This window comes from Hypanus sabinus, chromosome 14, assembly GCF_030144855.1.
Source record: "Hypanus sabinus isolate sHypSab1 chromosome 14, sHypSab1.hap1, whole genome shotgun sequence".
Classification (NCBI taxonomy): Eukaryota; Metazoa; Chordata; class Chondrichthyes; order Myliobatiformes; family Dasyatidae; genus Hypanus; species Hypanus sabinus.
Genome location: NC_082719.1, coordinates 7518128 through 7534922, shown reverse-complemented (window position 1 = coordinate 7534922; position 16795 = coordinate 7518128). Strand labels below are relative to the sequence as shown.

Sequence of the window (16795 nt, the reverse complement as noted above, 5' to 3'; positions counted from 1 at the left end):
GATGTATTGCGATCTTACTCCATCTACAGGATTGTTGGGTATTGCACAACCTAGCAACTTAATAGATACAGTGCAAGTGAATTAAAGACGCTGTTAAAATCGCTGCCCATCACAAAGATTTAGATTTCCACAGAATGTAGTAAAAAGAATTGCTGGAATTTGCTAGCCATTCATTCTACAGATTAAAGGCAGTAATGAGTCAAATGTACATTGCATCTCTGTCAGAAGGCAAATAAAAAAAGCAGGTTCTACAAATCTGTTTTTTAAAAAAAATAACAAATTGCTGGAAACCTTCAGCAGATTAAGCAGCAGTTATGGTAAGAAGAATAGTTAGTGTTTATGTGCCAGAGCACTGATCTCATAAGAAGAAGTGTTGAATTTGAATTTATATTGTTGAAGTGGCCAGACAGACAAGCTAACACTCAGTGGCCAGAATGAGGAAAGTTGCACCAGCATATTGCTTTATGCACAGAGATACTGGAAACCAAGAAATAATTGTTTAGAGATTATCTATAACTACAGTAACTATTTCTAAAATCAGGTGTAAATAAATGGAGAAAGTTCATCCTTCATCCTTTTATTGTTTTGGAAGAAATGATTCAAGACAAAAGTGCTTGAACAATTATGTTTATGTCATGTTTTTTTCTCTGATGTCATAACTTCCTTTGTACTTGCAGATAAATACAAGTCTGATATGCCAAACCAAGACACTCTGAAGGTTGCCAGCTGCTGACTGAAGAACAAAAGTCATACAGACTTGCTGACGATGAAGACTCAGACCACGTTTTTGTTGGTGGCGGTAGCTGTAGTTTACCTAGCTGCTCATGGTAAGTACTAGCCATGCAGTTTAAATTAAAACTGGAAAATTGACAATTATGATTCACAATGGATTTAATTGTTTCTGGAGCAAGATGCATGTTTATGCGAATGATCATTGTAAATATTATTCAAAGACTTTATCTTATTCAGAGTCCACTCTGTATCGAGCTGTTGCCCAAAACAGGATAGCAATCAATTCAATGAAATACTAATTTGTTTTGCAAATATTTTCTGTTAGCAGACAAGGTTTCTGTCAATGGCAGATACTCAAAGTTATGCTTCTTACCTTTATAGAAAGCAGCAGGAAGACGTGCATTTTCCCTTTTATTTGTGGATAAATTGGGGAAGGATTGTGCATATTAATAATAAGTAGGCCATTATATACATTTAGTAACTGCATAAGATTTTGGAACAGTATGGGAATTAGGAAAACTGCATCTAAAACTGAATTTTCTACGTTGTATTATTCAAGGAAGCAGTTTGCAACATGTCAGCAATTTTTTTCAGCTACTTTTAATTTCCTTGGCACAATTGTAGACCCTTCTTTTTCTTTTCCTTTCATAAAAGGATTGTGTGCAACCAGTCAAAAAATCACAAGATGCAGATGTGTGAAAACTACATCTCATCTCATTCATCCCAAAAAGTTTCAACATATCGAGATCTTTCCTCAGGGTCCCCACTGCAGAAAGGTGGAGATTGTGTAAGTACAAATTTCAGCCTCCTATAGTGAATCTAAGAATTTAAGTGCACAAGTCTGAAAAACTATAGTTTGTTTGATTTTTGCAGAATTAGCAGGTGGATTAATACATTTTACATTATCTTAAGTAAGCTTCTCACACTGATACGATTGAAATCACACATTTATGTCGACTCCTTACTCAGTAAGTGTGCGGAAATGTTGATATAAACATATCAGAATATATTCTAATATCTAAGTTTGTCCTTAACATGATCTATTTTCATTCAGTATTTTAAAACAACAAATCTTTCAGCTGTCTAAGGTATGTCTGTAATTTATCAGAATTTTACATCTGTTTGCATAATAGCCCTTCTTTCTGAAATTGCCGTTGAATGTATTCATTTATTGGCTGTCTTTTGTTCAATGTATATTTTAAACCACTGTTCATATAAATTATGAAAGAAAACTCATTTACAGGAAACAGTGCCATATCTTCTTTATTTTAACCAAAACATTTTCTCATTGTGCATCACAGAATTACCCTGAAGACAGGTGCAAAGGTCTGTGTGAATCCTGAAACCGAATGGGTCAAAAAAGTTATTAATATCTTGACTGAAAGGTAAATCCTGTTCGTTTTAGCAAAATTATTCACTTTGTCTTGTATCATCTGAATTTTATTTGCATGCAAGACCAGTTATCTACACGTGCATAATGCACTACTTAAGTTCAATTAAGCACATTATTAATGTGAGAAAAATACATAGAATTATAGAATGTCTTTCAGGACATTAGAACAACAATTTACAGTACAGGTGATCCGGGTTCAATTCCCGCCACTGCCTGTAAGGAGTTTGTACAATCTCCCCGTGTCTGCATGGGTTTCCTCCCACAGACCATTGGTAGGTTCATTGATCATTGTAAATTGTCCTGTGACTAGGCTAGGGTTAAATCGGGAGATGGCTGGGTGCTGTGACTCGACCAGCCAGGAGGGCCTATTCTGCACTGTATTTCAATAAATAAATATTTCAAAATATTGAAATATTAGAAGATCAGTAGAGCTACTAGGACTTGATGTTTCAATCCCAATGATAAAGTCGGCCCTCTCGATGTTGGCAGTGGCTTGGAGTGGTGACGAGGAGGGTAGCTACGTCGTCGGGGTCATCTGGTGGGCACCCTCCTTCTTTGACATTTCATTGATAAGCCCACGACGACTCCAGAGGGCTCAACGGTACTACCAGGCGTCCCAGATACACCCCCCTCATTTCCGTACCCTCCTGTCTTCATCTTGCAGCCCAGTTGTTCTCTTTCCTTTTAATCCAAATCCAATTGCTGCTTTCCTCTGCTGCGTTTGACAAGGACTTGACTGCTTGTTGGAGGGAGACACCCCTCACCCCCACCTTCTTCAATAGATGTAGCTACGAATCCCCTACATCCCACTTCTACAGGGAAAATCTTGGTCTTCCAGCCATTCTGAGCAGCTTCGGTTGCCAGTTCAGAGTACTTGGTCTTTTTCCTCTCAATGAAAATATTTCAAAAGACTTTGCAGGCTTTGTGTTATCAAGGATGTTACATGGAAAACACAGCAGCCTACTTGCACTTGGCAAGTTGCCTTCTGAAAATGATCAAATAATTTATTTTTATTTCGGTCGTCTGAAGAATAAGCCATTGTGATAATACTGATAAAGTATTGAATCTTCTATGTCCACCCAAGTGAATTCTTTAAAGTCTGATCTCCCAGCAGGAATCAATAGGTATCTGGTAAATTTCAATTAGAACCAAACTAATGTTTCAAACTCACTTTATCTTTCGTTCTGGTATTTCCTAGAAAGAAAAGCAATGAAGCGTCTCTGCCAACCACTGCAGCAAGTCCATTGGCCGAATGAAACAAAGTGTCCCTTGCAAAAAGCAGAGTAATGAGCCAAACAATTGTCATTAAAGCACATCGTAATAGTCCTGTCCATAGCTGAAATGTTCTGTTTGTCTATTGACTACATACATAGAAATGTATGAAATCCTCACAAATCTTTGTCATTTGTTCATTGTCTTTATCTCCTCTATGTAGCACCTGAGCCATAAATATTAATATACCAATATATGTTTGTCAATAATTTACAATGATACAAGTGTAGAAATGCAATGGAATTTTATTTTTTATTGTTGATAAATATCAAACAATTATTTCTTCAATAGAGTTAAATCGATGGAATGTTTGAAGATGCATGTTTTAAGCTATTAAATTTGAACAGTAACCAGTGTTTGACTACTAGATGTTAAGGTTTATAATGTAATTGGATACAATGATAACATGAATTCAATGCATTGGGCTAGAACATGACGGGCTTCTTAAAAACAGTGAGTTAAAGTGTCTCCGTTTATGGGAGGGGCAAATGTGTTTACTTTCTGTTGGGGCACCTCAAATATCTCCATCCTGATGCACCATCAATAACTCACTCTGAGACGTGAAGGCAAGATATTGGCTCTTATTGACTGGAAGAAGGAACAAACAGTGAGTGACCACCATACTACATCCTGGAGACTGAGAGGCCGGGCTCAGGCCTTGATCGCCTTTATCCAGGGGTCTGTGGGAGGAGCCACAGGAGCAGTCAGCAGAGGGCGTGTCCAGACAGGTATACGTAGTTCACCACACATCCCTCCCCCTCAGCCCCAACTACCAGAAGCCATACAACAGAAAGAGCATTGTGTCACTGCTGGAGGAAGCCAGAAGGGATGTATTTTGTTGCTGTGTGGGGTAGTCTGATTTGAAAAGGTGATGATGATCAGTTGGACATGAGGTGAGTGGGTATAGCTTCAGGAACACATAAAGAGCAGCTAACTTCTCTGAAAACAAAAGCAGAAGCATTTTGGAGGGAAATGGAGACAAGGAAAAACACTTAACTTGGGGCCTACCCAGAAGGGAAAATGCACAGTCCCTCTTTTAGGCTCAACCTGTACTAGCATGCAAAACCCACATCATCTTTCACAAACATGAATTGATCATCAATGATCAGGTTTATTATTAAAATCGCCTGAATCGTAAATTTCTAGCCCATTCTTCCATGTCCTGAATGGAAGGTAGCACCTGATAAATTGTTACACTATTAGAAACCATATGACAAATTATTTTGTAACCAGATTTTATAGTTTAAATAGTTGAAGGTGCATTTATTAATTAGACTGTGTTAATGTACAATTGCAGTAACTGCTCTTTTTTTTTCAATATTTCATTCAACTTTTGTATGTATCATTACAAGTCCTTACACATATACCTGGGTTATGTTACCACTATGAATGTAGAATGTGAGTGTATGTGTATCTTCAAAACCAGTGTAACAGTTGATATAAATGTTGATGCTTTGACAAACCATGCACTGTTCTTAGTTGTCTACACTCAATAAAGTCTTTTATTCTGAAGCTCTGTTCTTGTCAATCACTCTACTGACCAGTAATGTAATGTACAGATCCTCAGTGTAAAGACCAATATAGGTTGTTGCTGCTTGGGGAAGTAGCAGGACACAAACAGAACGCAAAGTTTGTGAGGTGGATTTTCAGTTCCCAACCTGGGGGCCACAGACACCTCAGTTAATAGTAGGAGTCTGTGGCATAAGAAACGTTTGCAACTCCTGATTACAGTAACATTAATGATAGGCAGTGGACAATGGTGATTAACCTGAGAAGTATCAGAAGCCTCAATGATTTACCCTGTGGCCAAGTAAGTTGAGATATTCTTGAGCATGAACAGTATAATCGGGGACCCGAAAGCAGAAAGGAGGTTTAATATTACTATCACATGAGCTAGGGACATCCGGATCATCTGTGAATTTATTAACTTTGTAATATGAGTCTCCTTACAAGAATGTTGTGAAAATTTTGAAATATTTTAACAAAGTGTCTTCAAAAGTTCTAAGAGTTGCAAATTAAACAACTGCAACCAGTGACCAGAAAGCACGTATGCTAAAACATGAGATTTTCAGATATTTTAGATCACGTGCTATGGCTTCAATAATGTGTGCTGTTAGCAAAACAGGATTCAAGCAAAACTCTTTGAACTTAAACTTCAAAAAGGAGAGAGAGAAATAGCCATCAGTGTGGAAATATGAAGCAGAGTTGCTGAAGGTGCGGATGGGAAGCAAGTCCACAGAAATTATAGTGACACCATGATCATCCACAATCAGGTCACGTGGATGCTGTAAATGCAAGTAGATAAAATGAGTAAACTCATCATGTATTCTCTGGAATTAAGAAAAGTAAAATAATATCCCATTAAAGCTCACAGCATTCCTATAAGACTGGAGCCAAGGAGGCTATTTTCCCTGTTGAGTGTATAAGAATTGGTAACATCCCAAATAAAGGATATGGAGCGAGGGAGGCTGTTTCCCCTTTTGTGGAGAATATAACAAGTGGATACATCCCCAAATAAAGGATAAACTATACATAATTTAGATGAGGAGAAATTTCTTCACAAGGCTGTGGGGTGAGTAATCCTCAGAATTTTCAATCCCTGGATAAATGTGGAAGCTCAATCATCTGTTAAACCCAAATTCTGATGCCTGAGCAATAAGGAAATCAAGTGACATGAAGATAATTGCAATAAAAGTTTAGTAAGAATCTTGTCTGGTTCTGCTCCACTTTTGCATGTTCTTATGCACAGGGCATATTGAAGTGCAAGATGCAGAGGAGGACCTGGATCTGTTGACAAAGATAGTGGTCCTTGTGTGTCTCAACTTCATAGGATACTTTTGCGGGATGGCATGCTAGCATAGTAGTTAGCACCAGCAGCCACAGCCTGTAAGAAGTTTGTATGTTCTCCCTGTGACCTCACAGGTTTCCTCCCATTTCTCTGGTTTAATCTAATAGTCCAAAGACATACCAGTTGGTAGGTAAGTTGGTCATTGTAAATTGCCCCCTGATTAGGCTAGGATTAAATCTGGGGGATGCTAAGCAGCACACCCTAGAGACCCAGAAGGATCGACTCCACACTGTATATCAAAAAATAAGTACAAAATATAGACCAGTATCTTTGTGGTAAAATCCATACAATGGAAACAGGACAAAGTCATAGAGACAGTGTAAAAGACGGATTGACCCGATGCCAATGGGTGAATGGTACCAAGATAAAGATGACACATTTACTCATGAAATAGGCAGATAGACACCAGCACACACAAACTGCTGGAGGAACTCAGCAGGCCAGGCAGCATCTATAAAGAGTAAACAGTTGACATTTCCAGTATTTGCAAGTTCTCTGCCTGAAATGTTGACTGTTTACTCTTTTCCATAGATGTTGCCTGTCTGCTGAGTTCCTCCAGCATTTTGTGTGTGCTGCCTGGATTTCCAGAATCTGCAGAGATTCTAATGATTGAGACAGACACCAACACTACTTAATGGGATAAACAACAATACATTAAGTAAACCTACGGGATGTAAAGGGTAACAAGTTATGTGAAACTTGGACGGACTAGAGAAATTAAAACACTGAGAGAGAGAGAGAGGGGGGTTGGGCCCAGCTGCTTGGTTCAGCATGGTTAAGAACTCTCAACGTCTAAGGACAAGAACTTCATTCAACATCAACACGTGCACTCTGTTGGAAGCCTGGACAGTGAGATGCTGACTGGGACATTCCAGGCTACTGGAGTACATGCTGAAGGATGTACTGAAGCTTGGTGCAGCCAATGATTAGGTTTTATGGGGAAGAAACACAGTCTAGTGTCCTTTCACTACCAGATATTGAAATATTGAATATTGGAAGTGTGTATTAACTGGGGGGGGGGGGGGAGGGGGGCAGGCACATGAATGGCAATGGTGTTAAGGTTAAAAATAAGTGTTTACACTATCATACGTATTGAACAAATGACACTAAAAACGTAAATACTTTTTGTACTGTGGTTTTCTCATTCTACAGTAGAAATACTTCATAATCAATTACTTTGAGCACTGGTCATCTGAGATCGGTTAATATCAAAAACCTCAAAGTAATTGCAGTTTGTCACATTAGAATAAATTAATTTGACATGAATATAAGCTCTTGATTATTTAAAAGCAACATTCCCTTTGGGAAACACACACAAAATGGTGGTGGAACGCAGCAGGCCAGGCAGCATCGATAGGAAGAAGTACAGTTGACGTTTCGGGTCGAGACCCTTTGTCAGGACGAATAGAAAAAAGAAATAGTAAGAGATTTGAAAGTGGGAGAGTAGGAGGGAGACCCAAAATGATAGGAGAAGACAGGAGAGGGAGGGATGAAGCTAAGAGCTGGAAAGTTGATTGGAAATAGGGATACAAGGCCGGAGAAGGGGAGTATCATAGGATGGAAGGCCTTTGAAGAAAGAAAGGGGGAGGAGACACCAGAGGAAGATGGAGAACAGGCAACGAGTTATTGTGAGAGGGAAAGAGAGAGAGAAAAGTTAGGGATGGTGTAAGAAGGGGAGGAGGGGCATTAATGGAAGTTAGAGAAATCAAAGTTCATGACATCAGGTTGGAGGCTACACAGACGGAATATAAGGTCTCGTTTCTATAACCGGAGTGTGGCTTCATCTTGACAGTAGAGGAGGCCATGGATAGACATATCAGAATGGGAATGGGACGTGGAATTAAAATGTGTGGCCACTGGGAGATCCTGCTTTCTCTGGCGGACAGAGCGTAGGTGTTCAACAAAACGGTATCCCAGTCTGCATCGGGTCTCAGCAATATATAGAGGGCCACACCGGGAGCACCGGACGCAGTATACCACACCAGCCGACTCACAGGTGAAGTGTCGCCTCACCTGGAAGGAATGTTTGGGGCCCTGAATGGTGTTGAGGAAGGAGGTGTAGGGGCATGTGTAGCACTTGTTCCACTTGCAAGGGTAAATGCAAGGAGGGAGATCAGTGGGGAGGGATGGATTGTCAAGTGAGTTGCATAATGAGTAACCACTTTAGAAAGCAGAAAGTAGGGAGGGGGTGAGGTAGGGAAGGGAAAGATATGCCTGGTATTGGGGGGATCCTGTTGGAGATGCTGGAAGTACAACAGAACTGTACAGCAGCTTCGATATCAATGTGATCCTTGAGCTTGATGGTTTTTAGCAAGAGTTGAAATATCTGCTCAAGCTATGACAGCAAAAGCTTCAAGTCACCTAGCGTAACAAAGTCCAAATGGTTTCTGTTTTTGGTGAGTGTCTGGTTCACTGCACTGAACCCTCTTTTAACAAGGTAGAAAGATGGAAATGCAATGAAGAGCAGTTTGGCTTTTCTCCAATTTACTCAGTCCGGAATTTCCAGATTGTTCAAATCCTTGAATCAATTCTGAAAATCCTTCTTCAGTGACTACAGGCGTAAGCAGTACTCTTGCAAATCACCATCTGTGAAAGAGAGTGCCATACTTTTCATGCAGGGGAACTGTGAGAACATTCTTCTCCCAATGGCTTGCTTATATATTTCCAATTTTCTTATAAAAGTGGACACTGCACTTTTTGTCAGGATTAAATTGATACTCTCACCCTGCAGTTTCATATCTAGAATGGTCATTTTGTCATGTGGATCGCCTAGGTGTGCCACATCTCCACATAGAAGTTCAATCTTGTTTCTGAAGCTCTTGATGGCTTTGAGCAAAGATTCAATCACAGAGTCTAAAAGATCAAAGAAACATTTTAAGCGGCACCCTTTTGACAGCCAGTACACTTCAGTGCGAAGAAGCAAGCATTCAAACTCTCATCATTATTTTGGTGCTCCAGCTGTTGCACAAGAAATCTATGTTCCTCAAGACCTGAGGTTTGATCAATTTATATTTTGAGCCAGATTCGAAAGGTCAGGTATGAGCTGAATTGAGGGAGTGGGGCTCGGGCATGAGACTGTATGGATGTGGCAGGGCCCCAGACCAACGGCAAAGAACGACAAAAGGTTTGGACGATTTCACTTCTGGGCCAGATTGAAATGGTCAGGGTGTCGGGGCCAGAGGTTTACTCATCTCTGGGCTGAACTGAGGCTGTGATCTGTAAGTAATGCACTTTGATTCAGATGCAATGATGCCTGGTTTGATGAACTTTAGTTCTGAATGCTATTTGCTTACTTTTATTGTTTGCACAATTTGCTTTTATTTCTCTCTGCACATTGTGTGTTTGACAGTTTTCTTCTGTTTTAATGGGTTCTATTGGGTTTCTTTGTTTTGTAGCTGCCTGTAAGGAGATGAATCTCAAGGTTATATGAAGTACACATACTTTGATAATAAATATACTTTGGACTTTTACGTAATCAAATTAATTGGAGGTATGGTTGGAGGGTTTCATGGTTTGTTAAGCTGCATAATCCTTCATCGTTCCTTAATGTTTTCTGTATCACCAGTTTCACATTCAGCTTCCAAACCTCTATTCCATCTTTCTGATCTTCCTGGAGTTAATAGTCAGCCAGTAGGAGGCAATGGTCAGACACATGAGTTAGGTGGATATGACTGTAAGTACTTGGGCAACAAACTCGGAAACTGTCAAGGATCAGACTATCTGGTTTTGACCAGATGTATTGCGATCTTACTCCATCTACAGGATTGTTGGGTATTGCACAACCTAGCAACTTAATAGTTACAGTGCAAGTGAACTAAAGACGCTGTTAAAATCGCTGCCCATCACAAAGATTTAGATTTCCACAGAAATCTAAATTTGTCAAGGCATTGGTAAGGCTGAATTTGTAGTATTGTGTACAGTTCTGGTCACCGAATTATAGGAAAGATGTCAACAAAATAGAGAGAGTACAGAGAAGATTTACTAGAGTCTTACCTGAGTTTCAGCACCTAAGTTACAAGAAAAGATTGAACAAGTTAGGTCTTTACTCTTTGGAGCTTAGAAGGTTGAGGGGGGACTTGATAGAGGTATTTAAAATTATGAGGGGGATAGATAGAGTTGACTTTTTTCCATTAAGAGTAGGGGAGATTCAAACAAGAGGACATGAGTTGAGAGTTAGGGGGCAAAAGTTTAACGGTAACACGAGGGGAAATTTCTTTACTCAGAGAATGGTAACTGCGTGGAACGAGCTTCCGGTAGAAGTGGTAGAGGCAGGTTTGGTATTGTCATTTTTAAAAAATTGGATAGGTATATGGATAGAAAAGGAATGGAGAGTTATGGGCTGAGTGTGGGTCAGTGGGACTATGTGAGAGTAAGCGTTCAGCACGGACTAGAAGGGCCAAGATAGCCTGTTTCCGTGCTGTAATTGTTATATGGTTATGTAAGTAGTAATAGGAATTGCTGGAAATTGCTAGCCATTCATTCAAAAGATCAAAGACAGTAATGAGTCAATTGTACATTGCACCTCTGTCAGAAAGCAAATGAAAACTGCAGGTTCTAGAAATTTGTTTTTTAAAAAAAACAAAGTGCTGGAAACCTTCAGCAGGTTAAGCAATAGTTGTGGTAAGAAAAATAGTTAGTGTTTTTGTGCCAGAGCACTGATCTCATAAGAAGAAGTGTTGAATTTGAATTTATATTGTTGAAGTGGCCAGAGAGACAAGCTAACACTCAGTGGCCAGAATGAGGAAAGTTGCACCAGCATATTGCTTTATGCACAGAGATACTGGAAACCAAGAAATAATTGTTTAGAGATTATCTATAACTACAGTAACTATTTCTAAAATCAGGTGTAAATAAATGGAGAAAGTTCATCCTTCATCCTTTTATTGTTTTGGAAGAAATGATTCAAGACAAAAGTGCTTGAACAATTATGTTTATGTCATGTTTTTTTCTCTGATGTCATAACTTCCTTTGTACTTGCAGATAAATACAAGTCTGATATGCCAAACCAAGACACTCTGAAGGTTGCCAGCTGCTGACTGAAGAACAAAAGTCATACAGACTTGCTGACGATGAAGACTCAGACCACGTTTTTGTTGGTGGCGGTAGCTGTAGTTTGCCTAGCTGCTCATGGTAAGTACTAGCCATGCAGTTTAAATTAAAACTGGAAGATTGGCAATTATGATTCACGATGGACTTAATTGTTTCTGGAGCAAGATACATGTTTATGTTACTACTGCAAAGTAAGTGTGAATGATCATTGTAAATATTTGAGAAGTATATGATTGTGCCATATACTGTTTGAATACTTTCATAGAAATAGTTTGCATCAACTTCTCATTTAAAAGGTAAGTGAGTACAGAAGATTACTGTCTCATATATGAGACAAATAGTTTGTATCAACTTCTCATTTTCTGTCTCATATATGAAATAAAATCCATTATACCTTAAACATCCAATAAAATTAATCTATGTTGGCACTACTCTGATTATAAAGAATTAAAATAGCTGACCTTTTCGGGGAGTTTCAGTGGCCAATTATAAAGCCTTGAGATGTGTCATTGTAGATAAGATTGGATCCAATCAAGCTGGTAATCTAGACTGAAGTGAGAAGCAATCACCACTGATAATTTATCATGTTGTTACCATATATTTTCATCTACAGTTCCAAATTATTCAAAGACTTTCTCTTATTCAGAGTCCACTCTGTATCGAGCTTGTGCCCAAAACAGGATAGCAACCAATTCAATGAAGTACTGAGACCTGGTTTGCAAATCTTTTCCGTTAGTAGACAAGGTTTATGTCAACGGCAGATACTCAAAGTTATGATTCTTACCTTTACAGAATGCAGCAGGAAGGCATGTATTTTTCCCTTTTATTTGCAGGTAAATCGGGGAAGGATTGTGCATATTAATAATAAGTAGGCCATTATATACATTTAGTAACTGCATAAGATTTTGGAACAGTATGGGAATTAGGAAAACTGCATCTAAAACTGAATTTTCTATGTTGTATTATTCAAGGAAGCAGTTTGCAACATGTCAGCAATTTTTTTCAGCTACTTTTAATTTCCTTGGCACAATTGTAGACCCTTCTTTTTCTTTTCCTTTCGTAAAAGGATTGTGTGCAACCGGTCAAAAAATCACAAGATGCAGATGTGTGAAAACTACATCTCATCTCATTCATCCCAAAAAGTTTCAACATATCGAGATCTTTCCTCAGGGTCCCCACTGCAGAAAGGTGGAGATTGTGTAAGTACAAATTTCAGCCTCCTATAGTGAATCTAAGAATTTAAGTGCACAAGTCTGAAAAACTATAGTTTGTTTGATTTTTGCAGAATTAGCAGGTGGATTAATACATTTTACATTATCTTAAGTAAGCTTCTCACACTGATACGATTGAAATCACACATTTATGTCGACTCCTTACTCAGTAAGTGTGCGGAAATGTTGATATAAACATATCAGAATATATTCTAATATCTAAGTTTGTCCTTAACATGATCTATTTTCATTCAGTATTTTAAAACAACAAATCTTTCAGCTGTCTAAGGTATGTCTGTAATTTATCAGAATTTTACATCTGTTTGCATAATGGCCCTTCTTTCTGAAATTGCCATTGAATGTATTCATTTATTGGCTGTCTTTTGTTCAATGTATATTTTAAACCACTGTTCATATAAATTATGAAAGAAAACTCATTTACAGGAAACAGTGCCATATCTTCTTTATTTTAACCAAAACATTTTCTCATTGTGCATCACAGAATTACCCTGAAGACAGGTGCAAAGGTCTGTGTGAATCCTGAAACCGAATGGGTCAAAAAAGTTATTAATATCTTGACTGAAAGGTAAATCCTGTTCGTTTTAGCAAAATTATTCACTTTGTCTTGTATCATCTGAATTTTATTTGCATGCAAGACCAGTTATCTACACGTGCATAATGCACTACTTAAGTTCAATTAAGCACATTATTAATGTGAGAAAAATACATAGAATTATAGAATGTCTTTCAGGACATTAGAACAACAATTTACAGTACAGGTGATCCGGGTTCAATTCCCGCCACTGCCTGTAAGGAGTTTGTACAATCTCCCCGTGTCTGCATGGGTTTCCTCCCACAGACCATTGGTAGGTTCATTGATCATTGTAAATTGTCCTGTGACTAGGCTAGGGTTAAATCGGGAGATGGCTGGGTGCTGTGACTCGACCAGCCAGGAGGGCCTATTCTGCACTGTATTTCAATAAATAAATATTTCAAAATATTGAAATATTAGAAGATCAGTAGAGCTACTAGGACTTGATGTTTCAATCCCAATGATAAAGTCGGCCCTCTCGATGTTGGCAGTGGCTTGGAGTGGTGACGAGGAGGGTAGCTACGTCGTCGGGGTCATCTGGTGGGCACCCTCCTTCTTTGACATTTCATTGATAAGCCCACGACGACTCCAGAGGGCTCAACGGTACTACCAGGCGTCCCAGATACACCCCCCTCATTTCCGTACCCTCCTGTCTTCATCTTGCAGCCCAGTTGTTCTCTTTCCTTTTAATCCAAATCCAATTGCTGCTTTCCTCTGCTGCGTTTGACAAGGACTTGACTGCTTGTTGGAGGGAGACACCCCTCACCCCCACCTTCTTCAATAGATGTAGCTACGAATCCCCTACATCCCACTTCTACAGGGAAAATCTTGGTCTTCCAGCCATTCTGAGCAGCTTTGGTTGCCAGTTCAGAGTACTTGGTCTTTTTCCTCTCAATGAAAATATTTCAAAAGACTTTGCAGGCTTTGTGTTATCAAGGATGTTACATGGAAAACACAGCAGCCTACTTGCACTTGGCAAGTTGCCTTCTGAAAATGATCAAATAATTTATTTTTATTTCGGTCGTCTGAAGAATAAGCCATTGTGATAATACTGATAAAGTATTGAATCTTCTATGTCCACCCAAGTGAATTCTTTAAAGTCTGATCTCCCAGCAGGAATCAATAGGTATCTGGTAAATTTCAATTAGAACCAAACTAATGTTTCAAACTCACTTTATCTTTCGTTCTGGTATTTCCTAGAAAGAAAAGCAATGAAGCGTCTCTGCCAACCACTGCAGCAAGTCCATTGGCCGAATGAAACAAAGTGTCCCTTGCAAAAAGCAGAGTAATGAGCCAAACAATTGTCATTAAAGCACATCGTAATAGTCCTGTCCATAGCTGAAATGTTCTGTTTGTCTATTGACTACATACATAGAAATGTATGAAATCCTCACAAATCTTTGTCATTTGTTCATTGTCTTTATCTCCTCTATGTAGCACCTGAGCCATAAATATTAATATACCAATATATGTTTGTCAATAATTTACAATGATACAAGTGTAGAAATGCAATGGAATTTTATTTTTTATTGTTGATAAATATCAAACAATTATTTCTTCAATAGAGTTAAATCGATGGAATGTTTGAAGATGCATGTTTTAAGCTATTAAATTTGAACAGTAACCAGTGTTTGACTACTAGATGTTAAGGTTTATAATGTAATTGGATACAATGATAACATGAATTCAATGCATTGGGCTAGAACATGACGGGCTTCTTAAAAACAGTGAGTTAAAGTGTCTCCGTTTATGGGAGGGGCAAATGTGTTTACTTTCTGTTGGGGCACCTCAAATATCTCCATCCTGATGCACCATCAATAACTCACTCTGAGACGTGAAGGCAAGATATTGGCTTTTATTGACTGGAAGAAGGAACAAACAGTGAGTGACCACCATACTACATCCTGGAGACTGAGAGGCCGGGCTCAGGCCTTGATCGCCTTTATCCAGGGGTCTGTGGGAGGAGCCACAGGAGCAGTCAGCAGAGGGCGTGTCCAGACAGGTATACGTAGTTCACCACACATCCCTCCCCCTCAGCCCCAACTACCAGAAGCCATACAACAGAAAGAGCATTGTGTCACTGCTGGAGGAAGCCAGAAGGGATGTATTTTGTTGCTGTGTGGGGTAGTCTGATTTGAAAAGGTGATGATGATCAGTTGGACATGAGGTGAGTGGGTATAGCTTCAGGAACACATAAAGAGCAGCTAACTTCTCTGAAAACAAAAGCAGAAGCATTTTGGAGGGAAATGGAGACAAGGAAAAACACTTAACTTGGGGCCTACCCAGAAGGGAAAATGCACAGTCCCTCTTTTAGGCTCAACCTGTACTAGCATGCAAAACCCACATCATCTTTCACAAACATGAATTGATCATCAATGATCAGGTTTATTATTAAAATCGCCTGAATCGTAAATTTCTAGCCCATTCTTCCATGTCCTGAATGGAAGGTAGCACCTGATAAATTGTTACACTATTAGAAACCATATGACAAATTATTTTGTAACCAGATTTTATAGTTTAAATAGTTGAAGGTGCATTTATTAATTAGACTGTGTTAATGTACAATTGCAGTAACTGCTCTTTTTTTTTCAATATTTCATTCAACTTTTGTATGTATCATTACAAGTCCTTACACATATACCTGGGTTATGTTACCACTATGAATGTAGAATGTGAGTGTATGTGTATCTTCAAAACCAGTGTAACAGTTGATATAAATGTTGATGCTTTGACAAACCATGCACTGTTCTTAGTTGTCTACACTCAATAAAGTCTTTTATTCTGAAGCTCTGTTCTTGTCAATCACTCTACTGACCAGTAATGTAATGTACAGATCCTCAGTGTAAAGACCAATATAGGTTGTTGCTGCTTGGGGAAGTAGCAGGACACAAACAGAACGCAAAGTTTGTGAGGTGGATTTTCAGTTCCCAACCTGGGGGCCACAGACACCTCAGTTAATAGTAGGAGTCTGTGGCATAAGAAACGTTTGCAACTCCTGATTACAGTAACATTAATGATAGGCAGTGGACAATGGTGATTAACCTGAGAAGTATCAGAAGCCTCAATGATTTACCCTGTGGCCAAGTAAGTTGAGATATTCTTGAGCATGAACAGTATAATCGGGGACCCGAAAGCAGAAAGGAGGTTTAATATTACTATCACATGAGCTAGGGACATCCGGATCATCTGTGAATTTATTAACTTTGTAATATGAGTCTCCTTACAAGAATGTTGTGAAAATTTTGAAATATTTTAACAAAGTGTCTTCAAAAGTTCTAAGAGTTGCAAATTAAACAACTGCAACCAGTGACCAGAAAGCACGTATGCTAAAACATGAGATTTTCAGATATTTTAGATCACGTGCTATGGCTTCAATAATGTGTGCTGTTAGCAAAACAGGATTCAAGCAAAACTCTTTGAACTTAAACTTCAAAAAGGAGAGAGAGAAATAGCCATCAGTGTGGAAATATGAAGCAGAGTTGCTGAAGGTGCGGATGGGAAGCAAGTCCACAGAAATTATAGTGACACCATGATCATCCACAATCAGGTCACGTGGATGCTGTAAATGCAAGTAGATAAAATGAGTAAACTCATCATGTATTCTCTGGAATTAAGAAAAGTAAAATAATATCCCATTAAAGCTCACAGCATTCCTATAAGACTGGAGCCAAGGAGGCTATTTTCCCTGTTGAGTGTAT

The 16795-nt window shown here is 38.8% G+C and overlaps 2 protein-coding genes across 2 annotated transcripts; both read left to right on the top strand.

Annotated features, from left to right (window-relative positions):
- Positions 1 to 723: 723 nt before the first annotated feature.
- On the top strand, positions 724 to 4876 carry LOC132404353 (interleukin-8-like). Its single transcript, XM_059988498.1, has 4 exons — positions 724 to 827; positions 1387 to 1519; positions 2034 to 2117; positions 3324 to 4876. The coding sequence occupies exons 1-4, from the start codon at positions 767 to 769 to the stop codon at positions 3379 to 3381; spliced, it is 336 nt and encodes a 111-aa protein (XP_059844481.1). The 5' UTR covers positions 724 to 766; the 3' UTR covers positions 3382 to 4876.
- A 5190-nt stretch (positions 4877 to 10066) lies between these two features.
- LOC132404352 (alveolar macrophage chemotactic factor-like) lies at positions 10067 to 15850 on the top strand. The gene is made up of 5 exons (XM_059988497.1): positions 10067 to 10135; positions 11226 to 11375; positions 12361 to 12493; positions 13008 to 13091; positions 14298 to 15850. The coding sequence occupies exons 2-5, from the start codon at positions 11315 to 11317 to the stop codon at positions 14353 to 14355; spliced, it is 336 nt and encodes a 111-aa protein (XP_059844480.1). The 5' UTR covers positions 10067 to 10135; positions 11226 to 11314; the 3' UTR covers positions 14356 to 15850.
- Positions 15851 to 16795: the final 945 nt, after the last annotated feature.

Bases quoted from the DNA above. Each gene is read 5' to 3' on its own strand.
- LOC132404353 (XM_059988498.1), top strand. From the start codon at position 767: ATGAAGACTCAGACCACGTTTTTGTTGGTGGCGGTAGCTGTAGTTTAC. The intron at 1,520-2,033 runs GTAAGTACAAAT...TGTGCATCACAG, and splicing joins TGCAGAAAGGTGGAGATTGT to AATTACCCTGAAGACAGGTG. The intron at 2,118-3,323 runs GTAAATCCTGTT...GGTATTTCCTAG, and splicing joins ATTAATATCTTGACTGAAAG to AAAGAAAAGCAATGAAGCGT.
- LOC132404352 (XM_059988497.1), top strand. From the start codon at position 11,315: ATGAAGACTCAGACCACGTTTTTGTTGGTGGCGGTAGCTGTAGTTTGC. The intron at 12,494-13,007 runs GTAAGTACAAAT...TGTGCATCACAG, and splicing joins TGCAGAAAGGTGGAGATTGT to AATTACCCTGAAGACAGGTG. The intron at 13,092-14,297 runs GTAAATCCTGTT...GGTATTTCCTAG, and splicing joins ATTAATATCTTGACTGAAAG to AAAGAAAAGCAATGAAGCGT.